The sequence below is a fragment of the Athene cunicularia genome, assembly GCF_003259725.1.
Source record: "Athene cunicularia isolate RWA chromosome 5 unlocalized genomic scaffold, athCun1 chr5_part2, whole genome shotgun sequence".
NCBI lineage: Eukaryota > Metazoa > Chordata > Aves > Strigiformes > Strigidae > Athene > Athene cunicularia.
The window spans coordinates 6,024,078-6,036,158 of NW_020799102.1; the positions used below are offsets into that span (position 1 = coordinate 6,024,078).

A 12,081-nucleotide genomic window follows, 5' to 3' on the forward strand; every position below is an offset into this window, starting at 1 on the left:
GGTGATTGTTCCTTTTATGGCATTAGGATAGTTGGTGCTCTGTTCACTGTTCAGCTCTCTGAGGCTCTGAGAATTGTGGAAGAGATGAGGGCTCATATACTGGTATATGCAGTGTTCAGTACTGTGTCTGGATGGTAGCTGCTACTGCCAGAATTATTACCTTTGAGGCCTCTATTACTTCTTAGGTTTAACCAGCTGAGAGCTGCTGAAAGGGAAAACACTTGTTTATTATAAGCACATGGTATCATCTAACCTGAGCATCTATCTTGTCACACTTGGTAAGCGTTTCCTTCTAAATACAAGACTGTCTATTAAAAATGCCACTGAATTAAGTTTACAACAGCAACATAGTGAGTCTTCCTCTGCATTTAGTTCCTTTTAACTGTTCTGCTGCTTCTCAGGTGATACAATTTATCATCCAAGTAAATACCATGTGTGAAGATTTATTTTCCTCGTAAGGTCTGATAGGATCTATTTCAGCTAAATCTTGGGTTCTAACTATTTGCTGTCGTCATAGGCTCTTTGATAAGTTTGCAAGAAAAAAAACACGTTATTTGTGATGTCCAGAAAGACAAATCAAAATTCTCTCTTCTGCTTCAGCTAGCTTGCTTGAAAAAACAAGGTTGATCAGACTAGGTGGTAAAGATAACTATCTGTAAAAACAGAGAATGTTTGGATTACAGTTGCTCTGAAAATGTATGTGTGGTTATCAAATCAACAAAATCATAGTCCTTAAAAGACACTGTTAGATGCAGCACAGGAGATGTTAATTTGCAATTTTTCTAAAATAGGGCTCTTAACTCTTCTTATTGGAAATCCCACAGCAACCATTAGGATCCTCCTGAGTTACATACCCTTCTGCTATACCCCAGCAAAATTGTTGCATCATTTCTGAATTGCCCAGCATTTTCTTTCTCTTCCCCTTCAGAAACAATGAGGGTATCGTGGAAGAAACATGAATTTCATGTCCCTGCAGAGAAACATGCTTCTTTTCTGTGTAGCTGAAAGAAGGCAGAACTTACTTAAAAGGTTTATCACTTTAAATAAAAGACCTTTCTCTGGCCTGTGTGAGAGAGTGGCAATTTCCTAATTGCATTTCAGAAACTATGTAGCAGGATAGAAGAATACTTTCACCAAGTCTTATGTCATTAAATATATTTTTCATGCTTTGTAGTAACTGAAGTGCTGCAACTGAGTGATGCTCTTCGAGATGACATCCTTCCTGAACTTGGTGTTCGGTTGGAAGATCATGAAGGTACCCAGTTATGTCTTACAACTTTGTATGTAGATGTTTTTATTTGCATAAAAAGTGGGAAAACAACCTGTCAAGACTAATGTGGAATAATCCAACAAATTTACGGACTGCAGAGCTATAGAATATTGTATTTCTCATGTATGAGTATATATTATAGAACTGTATATTAGAATATATGTATAGAATACAGAAACGTACGTTGTAATCTTTTTGATCATTTTGTATAGCACCTCATTTCTTAGTCACTTTTGAGTAGTTACTCAGTTGCATCTGCATTCAGCTTGCAAAAAGGAAAGAGTTACCATAGGGTAAATTTATCTTTGATTATTCAAGATTCAGAAAATCATTCATCTGTTTTTGCTTCTTTAGGACTTCCGACTGTGGTTAAATTAGTGGATAAGGACACATTATTGAAAGAAAGAGAAGAAAAGAAAAAGGTTATTATTTTAACCATCCTATTTTTTTAAAAAATTAAATTAATGTGTAAGCTATGGATACTTTTACATTTCTTTGATAACTTGTAAGAAAAATCTTAACAAACTAGCAACAAGGAAAATAACATAATTCATACTAAAATGTGAGTGTGTTCGGGAAAAGAATTTTTTAAACAGTAGTTTCTTGAAAGTTTTGTGTGGGACCTAATGGAGGATCCTAATGAATACATCTAAGGATTTTTTGTTTGTGGGGTTTTTTTTAAGATCTTCCTATAATTAAGGGATGTTGAGTATTGCATGCATACTGTCTTACCTCTCTTTTGTCTGTACAAATGAAGACATTTTCAATACAACTAGACTGTATTTATCTGATACGTGAGAACAAAATGCACTGGCTAAATCTTAATTAATGTAGTATGGATGAGTGAGATATTCAGGGTGTGGGAGCAAGAATTCACATGTTGCTATATAAAGATTGTGAATTCTAATTCACATGCATAAGGTCTGTACAGAAACCCTCCTTTTGGCACCTCCTAGCATTAATATTTGACATTGTAACATTTAGAAGTTACACTTCATATGTCTGTCTTCAGTTTTAACAACTAATAAAATTCCATCGTGACTAGAAATATTTGGAAGACTTTCCAACATTTCTCCTTCCATGTAGATGTTTTTTAGAAAAGGGAGAAGTGAAATGCACTGTCAGGCAATTCCAGGTATTTTCATCAAAAAGATATTTGAGGGCAGTTTGTATATAGCTGCTGGGTGGAACCTGCAGCTAGAGTATATTTTCCCTGGAAATATTATTATGGTCAGTACTGGCAGAACCCTTGGACAACTGATAGGTCTCTCCTAAGCAAGTGCAAGATGACATTTTTTTTTTTTTTTAAATTTTATAAGTTAGCTAAATTTGGATAGTTGTTTCCCTAGGAACACCAAGGGATACAACTGTTTCTGGAGAAAATGTAATGTCTTCACAGTTTGAGGCAAAAGCTTAAAATACCAGCGAAATACAGTCTTTTTTTGAAGTCATTTGCAAAACATTTTCCCCATGAAATAGCAGGACCCTTTCTCTTGCAGGCTTTGTAGGTATTCTTTTATATCAATACACTTTGCATGCAAAATGCATTCTGAACAGTTAAAACTGGTTTAACTGTGAATAAAAGCCAATGAAATGGAAGTCATACAGTGGGAAGTATCAGACAATCCTAATTATAAGGCATGGTGGTTTTGCTGCAGGTCATGCTGCCAGTTCCGTCAGTAATTGGATATCCAGGGGAGCTAGCTGGCTCAGATTTGTAGAAAACAACCCAATGAAATAGTTACCTTTTACTCATTAACATTGCCTTTCATAGATTGAAGAAGAGAAAAAAAGGAAGAAAGACGAAGCAGCCAGGAAAAAACAACAGCAGGAAGTAAGTGTTCAGATCCTTTCAATCTGGCTTTGAAGAAAAGTGTTAGCAGCAGTAGTCACGTGCAGAAAAGATTACATTAGAACACAGGCGCTCTGCCCGGCCTTAACTGGGCCTCCTTTTTTTTTGTTTGTTTGTCTACAATTTCCTGCTCAGAATGACTTTGGCTTGCAGTTCAGATTTGAATTTTCAGCTCCTATTACAGAGAAGCTGTCTTTGAAAACACAACTAAAGGCTGCAAAAACTTCTTAGAAGAACTTGCAGCACTTACTTTAGACTATAGACAGTATTTCTTCCTTAACTGACAAAGTCTTAACATGCCTGTTAGAGAAGATTTTGCTTGTGTCATCTATTATTTTCTTCCCTTTCCAGTATTGTAGGTATGTGTGAAAACTTTCTTTTCTCTTTAAGAATCCACCTGTTCCACCTAAACTCTGAAATGTAGAGTTTTGTAAAAATGCACTTTATTTCTGTAGTTGGAACTGAGATAGCTCAAAGGCTTTAGGCTTTGAATGAGGAGTAGACAGCCAGAGGAGAAGAACTCATAAAAAGAAAAGATTGTTTGCTGTGCTTATGATTCTTAACAGTACAGGAAATGCATTCCTGGGTTAAAAATGAAGTAAACATTTAGAGAGCACAACGTACAGAGAGAAAAGCAGATAAATAGCATTTATAATCCATAAATTCCAAATAGCTTTTGCATTCTTTCAAAAAGATGACTCCCTTGTATTGGGCATAAATTACTTGGAAAGGATTCTGAGATGTGGTTGTTCACAGATAAATGAAAGTTCAGTTTATTTTCAGTCCAATTACTTGCATCCTGATCCTGCTGTGACCTGCACAGAAACCTGTGCTTGTCAGCAGGAAACTTGATGAAGGGGGTTCCCTTTGCAGTGAGTTAACTGCTGAATATGCTTTACTTGTAGCAACTATTCACTTAATGTTTACACCTAAACCACTAAGCAACCAAATTATCAAAATGAAATGTAGTTTTTAGAGTATATAAGCAAGTTATTTCGAGTTTCTGCAGTATATCTACTTTATTAAGTGGTTCTCTGCAGATTTAAAACACATTTTTTTCTCCCAGACAAGCATATCTAGGACTTACTGAGTTGCTCCTCACTGAAAGTTTCTTTTCACATAATAAAAAACTGTAAATTAAATGCTCTTTGGTTAGCAAATTATAGTCTACTTTTCCTTTTGCGTATGTGACAGATTGTCAGTAATTAACTGTGATGTTAATGCATGTTTTCTATTACAGGCAGCAAAACTGGCAAAAATGAAGATTCCACCACATGAAATGTTTAAATCAGAACATGACAAATATTCCATGTTTGATGAAAATGTAAGAGACTTTTCTCTAGATACAGAGTGGTTTTCCTTCCCCAGTTGTACATACTCAGTTGTATATTTACATAGCTGATCTTGTTCCAGAACCTCCAGGGCAGTGCTATAGTGAAAGGAGGGAGGAGAGGAAGAAAATGAGATATATTAGATTTATTGCACATACATGTTGTATTGGGGAACAAGGTTGTCTGTTAGCCATCATTTCAAGGGTATTTTCATTGTACACTGCTCTCCTTTGGCCTCCCCTGCAGAGCAACATTCCCTGTAAATATTGTGGGTGGGAACATGCATGATGTTTGTTCACGGATTTATTACCCTGTTGCAAGGCAAAGAATTCACTTGCAAGTACAAACTCCCCAACTCTGCCAGAACTGATGCTATTCAGAGAGGTCCTGTGCTTCCTTTTAGGTTCTGCCCACTGTTTTGCTCTCTCCTGGCAAAGGATCTCTGAAGGGGCTGTACAAATAACTTTGCTCTTGATTGCTCCCCATGAGGATCAAAGGTGTTACTTGGAAAACATAAAGCGCTGTTTCTTCAGCGCTTGATCCGGGACATTGATCCTGCTTCTGCCAGTCCTCTTCACCAGCACAAATTCAGGCCTGGGGGGCAAGCAAGAATGGAGAGTGTAAATACTGGAAAATACCCCTGCAAGCCAAGGACAATGTCCATAAAAACCCTCTTCATACTTTCTCCATTGAGAACACCCATCTCTTACTGCTTTTGCTTTAAGTCTTGGATTCAATATGCTACTATGACTAAAAGTGGTTTCTTAACCGTCTGTTCAGGAATTAGTCATTATTCTCTTAACTATAACTGTCTAGAAGTTAGTTGTCTAAACTTCCCTTACTTAGTATGGGACAGAAAATAAATATGTCCTTTGCCCCTTCATTAACGAGGAAGGGAACATACACAAATAGTGAAGGTTAGTTGTCAAACTTCTAGGTGACTAAAATTAGTCAAGATGCACCCCATCCTCACAGCTTGTGATTATGACATTATCCCCTGTCTTATTAAAACACGATTCCATAAGGAGCAAAAGTAGTCCAAGATTAAATATTCTCTCTTTTTTTAAAATATTTCAGGGATTTCCCACACATGATACAGAAGGCAAAGAGCTCAGCAAAGGACAAATTAAGAAGCTAAAGAAACTTTATGAAACCCAAGAAAAGCTATACAAGGAGTATCTACAAATGGTTCAGAATGGAAGTGCAAATTGAAAACAACTGGACTTTTTTTAGAAGGCGAGTGCTGGGTCATCACTGAAGAAGTGAGCATCTACTGATGCTCAAATTTCTGTTTACACTTTTATGTGCAAAGTAAGAATCCTGTTTACGTGGATTAATAACGTCATCTGGAACGTCAATAAAAATCCATTCTTAAAAAACGCCAACTGTAAGAAGTTTCTTCACAACAACTGTAGCAGGCTGAATGGTTGCCAGTTCTATTTGAGAAGGTGCTGCTCAGTCAGCAAATCCACGTAAGGATTCTTTATTATAGCTGTCCAGGCTTTGGTTAATTTGCCCTGCATACTGATCTCTATCTAAGATCCACTGTAGCTTGCATTCTGGAATATGTCACTGTCAGCAAAACCTGCTACTGAATGGGAGCTGGGTAATTTGTCCCACAGTAAGAACAGTATTTTCCAGATGACTTTAGTATCTTTACATAAGCAGGAAAAGTGGGTAGTTCCACGATGATACTTACTCTAGCTGCTGTTATTAAAAACTCTCATAGTGTACCCAGAACACTTTGCATAGTAGAAGCTAACAGTCCCTTTGTTGCAAAATGGATCAGATTATCATCTTTGCTCAACCTGCAGCTGCAATCAAGGGAGTAAGTACAAGGCAAAAGCACCTGCATTGAACAAACAGGTGGGAAAGACATGAAGGGCTAATGGTGGAGGGTGGTGTGTTCTTGGAGCTATCCCTCCAAGGAAACAGGAGTGCTGCCAAAGTATCTGCATACCCAAAGTACTCAGTACCTAATTACTTGTTCAGAGCCATGGGGAATTACCAGAGGGTTTCTAACTGAGATAGAGTTTGTGGATTGGTTTGCAGTTAGGAAATACAGCTAGACATTGCTCATTATTCAAGACTGATGTTTTTATCACAGCAATTTAACCCCGAGTTAATAATCTTTCTGATGTAGTATGGTCACCTTGTGTCTGCAAGGACAGTTCTCTGTTGCCTAATAATGCATTTCACTGGCAGCAGCTACTAAATGGACTAAAGTTAATCCTAAAAAAATCTCACTTTCTTCACAACTGCATATAACAGCTAAGTGTCCAATATGCAGAATTATATCCACCAAGTATTCTTAAGCCTCAAGGTGACTTGCAGAAAGTCATAATGTGACACCTCTGTTCCGTCAACTCTTAGGTTCATGCTGTAACCATTAGGCTATGTTCCTTTCCTTAATTAAAACATCTTTGCTTTATTTTTATATTTTTGTATTTATATTCATTCTTCTGAGGAATGAACATATTTGGAGTAACAGAAAGCCCTTATTAGGGTTTGTCTGTGCCTTTGAAAACATACATAATGTTAAGGTCAGTAAAACACATGCATCTTGTATGCAGAAAATAAAACGTTGTGAAGTACAAGTTGTATGTGACCTCTGTATAGTGGGAAGAACATAGCTTATCTTATTCTGCAACCATCTTTTTGAAATATGGTTTACAGAGCTTTTACTTTAGCTTGCTATTACTAATTAAATTCATTTTGCATTCAGTATTTGATTATTCTGTTTATTTCTAATGAATTGTATAAATGCATGTCTAAACTGCACAGTGGTACTTCAGCCAGCCAGAGCTACAAGGGCAACTTTTCCATCCTTTGGCCTGTGAACAGAAGAGGATCAGTTGCATTTTTACACCATTTTAGATTCTGAACCCTTTCCACATCATCAGCTCATCGTTTTCTTCCCAACGTGCTCCCCCAAGATGCACATGCACTCAGGATATCCATGAAGGGATGGGATGTGCCTAGGCTGCTCATGAAGTTGCTACGTAATGTCAAATAGTGACAGTAATTTGTCTACAGAAATTCTTTTTTGGTAATACGAAGTTAGCACTTGCTTAAAGATAGTTAGTATATAACTATGGAGAAGACACTGTTAATCAATCCACTGCTGTCCTGGATTGTAGTTTATGACATTTGCATGCTAACATCCTGGCTTTCGCCTCCACACACTGGTTTTTCTCCTCCTGCTATGTTTTGGTAGAACCTCATCCAATTCTATAATTTATCTACTACATCAATGTAGATGAATTTAAAAAAAAAAGCCCTTTTCCCTTCCCAAATGCTTTATTTTGTTTCTGGGACAACTCTCTTTGCATATATCTTAGCATTTCAGATTCGTGTTCTCCAAAGATTATCTTCCAGTCTTTCTGTATGCTTCCCGCATGCACCCACTGCTTCCTCCCTTGGTATTTTTTTTAAATTCAAAGTTAGTCATGTCAGATAAGAGTCTGCTGTACTTACTGCCCCATTAAGGTCTTATTCTACCTCCAAAATTATTGAGCTCATGCTTCCCATTTCTGTGTTTTGTTTGATTGGCAATTTGATCATTTAAAACTAAGATGATTTGAAAGAATCCATATCTGAAACATCAGTGCTGCTAAAGTCATCTTTCTCTTCTGCTACTGCATAAAAGCTTTCCTGTCTTTGAATTCTCTTAGAACACAATCAAAAGTCTCCTAAAATCAATGGGATTCTTTTCATAGACATCATAAGGATCAGAGCCTTTTAAAATCCCCTCCTCTTCAGGCTCACCTTGTGTCTTGGGTGAGCACTGTTCTTCCACATAGCTGCTTATTCTCTCCTGCTTTTTATAGTGCTCTGCTATCTAGTTCATGCATTTTTGAAGTTGCCTTCTTCAAGCAAGCTTGTCACTTGACTCCTCAGCAGTAAAGCCCTCAAAACCTTCCCATACTTGAACTTTTCTTCCCATACTTGAACTAGTGTTCCAGTTGCAATTTTCTCTTCCGACCTGTTTCAGCTGTCCTTGGAAGCCAGCATTGTCAGTAAGGAAAATGAATCATCTGTGAGTTAGTTGACAGGCCTGAGTGTTTTTTATTAAAAAAACCAAACAAACAAAAAAGGCACACAAATTGGCAACTCTTCCTGTAAAGAAGCTGCTAAAATATTTTTACCTTGTTACACAAACAGGAAGTTAATTCATTCTCTCCAAAGAAAATCAGAGTTTTGCCCATATTCCGAGTTCCCTTTTTTTCTGAAAGCAGCGGGATAATAAAAAAAATTACCTTGCCAGAGTCAGAAAAACAGACTTAGTCTCCTAGAATTTGTTACACAAAACCACATCTCCAGAGCTACTACAGATTGGTTACATCTATCCTCTCTGCAGCCACAATTTAGCAAAAAACAGTTTGCATAAAGTCTTGGTGAAGGAGAACTTGCTAGCCAACAAAGAATGCTGCAGGCAGGCCTGGATGCACACTGTTTAAGATGACTTTTTCAGGGAAGGTGTGCCAGTTGATCTGTGCAATCACTGAAACTGTGCAGCACACCCCCTCTTCCCTGGCAATCCATCAAGGTGGCACTTAGTGAATTCCACTGCACGGGCTCAGTGAGTGACCTGGCAACCAGAAGGGAATGCAACAGCAGTGCTCTGCATTCAGTAGCTAGTCACCTGTCTCAGCAAGGAAAAGGGACAGGACACACTCCACAGTATTTTTTTTTTTTAATTTTAAAATGTGTGTGTATGCATACACTTGCTTGGGGAAGCCAGTCTGGAATGTCATTTTCTAAGCATTATGAAAATGAAAATCCCCACAGCAAAATGTAGGAATTTTTTAATATTTTAATTTTCTGGAATACAGACCTCCTACTGGTCTGTACAACATGGAGCTTTTTATTTCCCCATTGAAGAATTTACTCAGAGATGGCAAGGTAAGGTAAACGTGTGGTGTTTCTGTTTTTAATTGCACCCTTGGTTGAAGGCCAAACTTTGCAGCGGCGAATTCTGTTTCTGTCTTTTGCTCGGAGTGTGCCCTTCAGCCCTTCTAACGTGAATATTCACATTAACATCAGAGGTGAATACTGCTCCACTACAGAGAACAAATTCCTCCATTACTCAGTTTGTCCAGATACTGGTAGAAAAAATCTGTGAATCCTTCAGTCTGGTCTTGTTGCCACCAATCTTTGCAAAGACTAAACTAATGAGTGCTTAATTACATTTATGGTACTCTTTGACCTCTTTATATTTGTTGTTTGCTGTTCCAAGAAACCACAGATGGCTTTTAAGTGTGCAAATAAGCACACATACAGTACATACTTGCAGCTTCTTTTTCTACGTTTTAAGCTAAGTTTAAACATTTTCAGGTGGTGGTAGTTGTTGGACCAACTTTAGCTCCCTCTTTAATTACACAATTTCTACCACACAAATATGGAAAGGAATTTTTACTGCTCTCTGCGATACAGGACAATTTCTATACAGGACACTGTACTGCATGCACAGTACTTAATGTGTCTCATGAGAGAACAAATTAATTGAGAAGCATATTAGCTACTTAGTACCAAGACTCCACTTAGCAATGAGCAAAATTCTTCCTCCCCCTCCAGAAAAAGTCACTGATGAACTTTCATCTGTCAAATTAGGCTGTGAATGTCTGGCATCTCCCTAAGTGAGAGCAGTTTCATTAATACCCACCCTAGGGCAGAAGACAGTCATTTTTAAAATGCCAGTTACAGATCTCCACCTAAGTGTTCTCTCCAGTGTCTAGTGCATCTGGTTGGCAGCTCTGCCAAATCCCTTCTCTCATTTTTGGTTCTCCAAACTCTTTTATGCTAGGCTGGGTGTTTAAATCAAGCCAGGGTGATTCAGCAAATGTCTTTTTGCAGCTCTGCAGGGTGGGAGCACCTGACAGCAAGATGACTCCACAGATTATGCTTTGTCCCCAGTCCTGAAGTTACCAACTGTGCTTTGAGAGGTTAGGCAACACTCAGCCAAAATCCCTTATTGATTATGGGAGATTAATGCCTTTGGAGAGAGGCACTGAAAATCCAAATGACGTAAGGTGATTTAAATATGTGTTTACTTCAAAATACATCAGTGCAGGAAGAGCGCCAAGTACTTCCAGCACTCTGGCCTGTTTCAAGGCTTTAATAACTGGTCCAGAAGAAACCAAATCTGCTTTTACAAGATGATTCTAATTTTAATTTAATTCAAGGTTTTCAGCATTTATGAGAACTGCATTAATGAGATAGCAACTAGTGCAGAGGGACGAACTTGTTACGCTCTTCTTTTGGAAGACTGAGAATTCAGTGTAGCCACTACTATGATAAAAACTGTCCCAAAATTAGAAATCATGGAAATAGGAGGAGGCCATTAACCTGCTGATGTTAAAAAAATGACTAGTTTTGAGGAAAAGGGAATGGGAGTTGAAAGCAAAGAAGTGGAAGAACCTTCCACTGAGCATATCCTCTGGCCCACCAAATCTGCCTGTTTGTGCAACTGACTCTTCAACGTTCCTGCAGTTCTTCAGCTCTTCGAATGCAATTCAAGATTATCTAATTTTTAATTACAGGATTGGTACCTATTTAACGTATTCCTTAGTTATTCCAGTCACTTCACTTCCTACAATAACTGAATCCAACATTAATGTATTGATTATTTAATTAATAACATATTGGTCTCCTAATTTCCAAATTTTAATTTTGCCCATGAAAGGGTTGTGATGAAAAACCCTAGTTGTTAATGACTGAAATCCAAGTCTAAATTGCAGACCTGAAAAAAACTTTTTTAGAACAAAGTAGTCCACTGACACAACAAAGGCTTGGAGTTTTCTCCTCTGGAGTGAACGATTACTAAAACTCCTAAGTGGCTTCAGAGGCTGAAATTGCACCATTCCTGACACCATGCTACACAGCATCTGATGCTTACAAACTGCCATGCAGACATAAGCCGGGCTGTTTTTTGAGGAAGTTATGCCCCTATCTAGAGTAGGAAACAATAGTGGCAAGGCTAACAGCTACATTTTCAAAAAGGTGCTTGATCTGAAACGTCAAAAAGGGGGGTTGCTCCTGGGGTTTTTTTGGTAATAGTAAACAGCTCGTTGATTTACCTTTCAACTTTGAAAGTTTTGTCATCCATGCAGATGCTATACAGAGAGGTTCTTGAACCCACAATCACATTGATTTAGCTAAAATGCAACCCTTCAAACCGACGTCCGTGTATCTGCTAGGACAGTACACCTTACGGCGCAGGCAGGTGACTGAGCAGAAGGCAGGCACTGCCAAGCCCCTATCTTTGCTGCTGAAGACGCCGGCAGAGCAGGACCACGTTCAGAAGCCGGTCACAGGACGCCTCACGAACTGCACTTCCCCGCCCTCAGCACGGATCGTCTTGACGACAAACCGAAGGCGAGGCAGCAGCAAACTGCCTGCGTGAGAGCTGCAGCGGTAACGGGTCCTCGGCAGCCTAAGCGCACGTTCAACCGCCTCCTTCTCCTTCCCCCCCTCTCCTCTCCCGGCACGGCCCTCCGAGTCGGCCGCCCCGGGCACACCCCGCGGCCCTCAGCCCTTCCCGCCGCCAGGCTGGTTGAAGGGCACCGCGAGCAGCGCGAGGCCGCCGCCCCGCCGAGGGCCCTTCCCGGCGTTTCCAGAGCGCGGCC

The 12,081-nt window shown here is 39.0% G+C and overlaps 2 protein-coding genes across 4 annotated transcripts in view; both read left to right on the forward strand.

Annotated features, from left to right (window-relative positions):
• Positions 1-7,047, forward strand: part of CARS (cysteinyl-tRNA synthetase) — a 29,321-nt gene extending 22,274 nt beyond the window's left edge. The window contains exons 19-23 of the mRNA XM_026850176.1: positions 1,175-1,255; positions 1,625-1,692; positions 3,045-3,104; positions 4,363-4,446; positions 5,531-7,047. Of these exons, the coding sequence (XP_026705977.1) occupies positions 1,175-1,255; positions 1,625-1,692; positions 3,045-3,104; positions 4,363-4,446; positions 5,531-5,665 (428 nt within the window). The 3' untranslated portion in view covers positions 5,666-7,047. The remainder of the gene's footprint in view (positions 1-1,174; positions 1,256-1,624; positions 1,693-3,044; positions 3,105-4,362; positions 4,447-5,530) is intronic.
• The window catches only part of NAP1L4 (nucleosome assembly protein 1 like 4), a 34,580-nt gene continuing 28,614 nt past the window's right edge, over positions 6,116-12,081 (forward strand). The window contains exons 1-2 of one of the 3 annotated variants that reach the window (XM_026850664.1): positions 6,116-6,281; positions 11,653-11,678. In XM_026850664.1, coding sequence (XP_026706465.1) covers positions 6,142-6,281; positions 11,653-11,678 — 166 coding nt within the window. In that variant the 5' untranslated portion in view covers positions 6,116-6,141. Of the gene's footprint in view, positions 6,282-11,652; positions 11,679-12,081 lie in introns of those variants that run through there. The other 2 variants (XM_026850666.1, XM_026850670.1) reach the window with 2 other exon arrangements.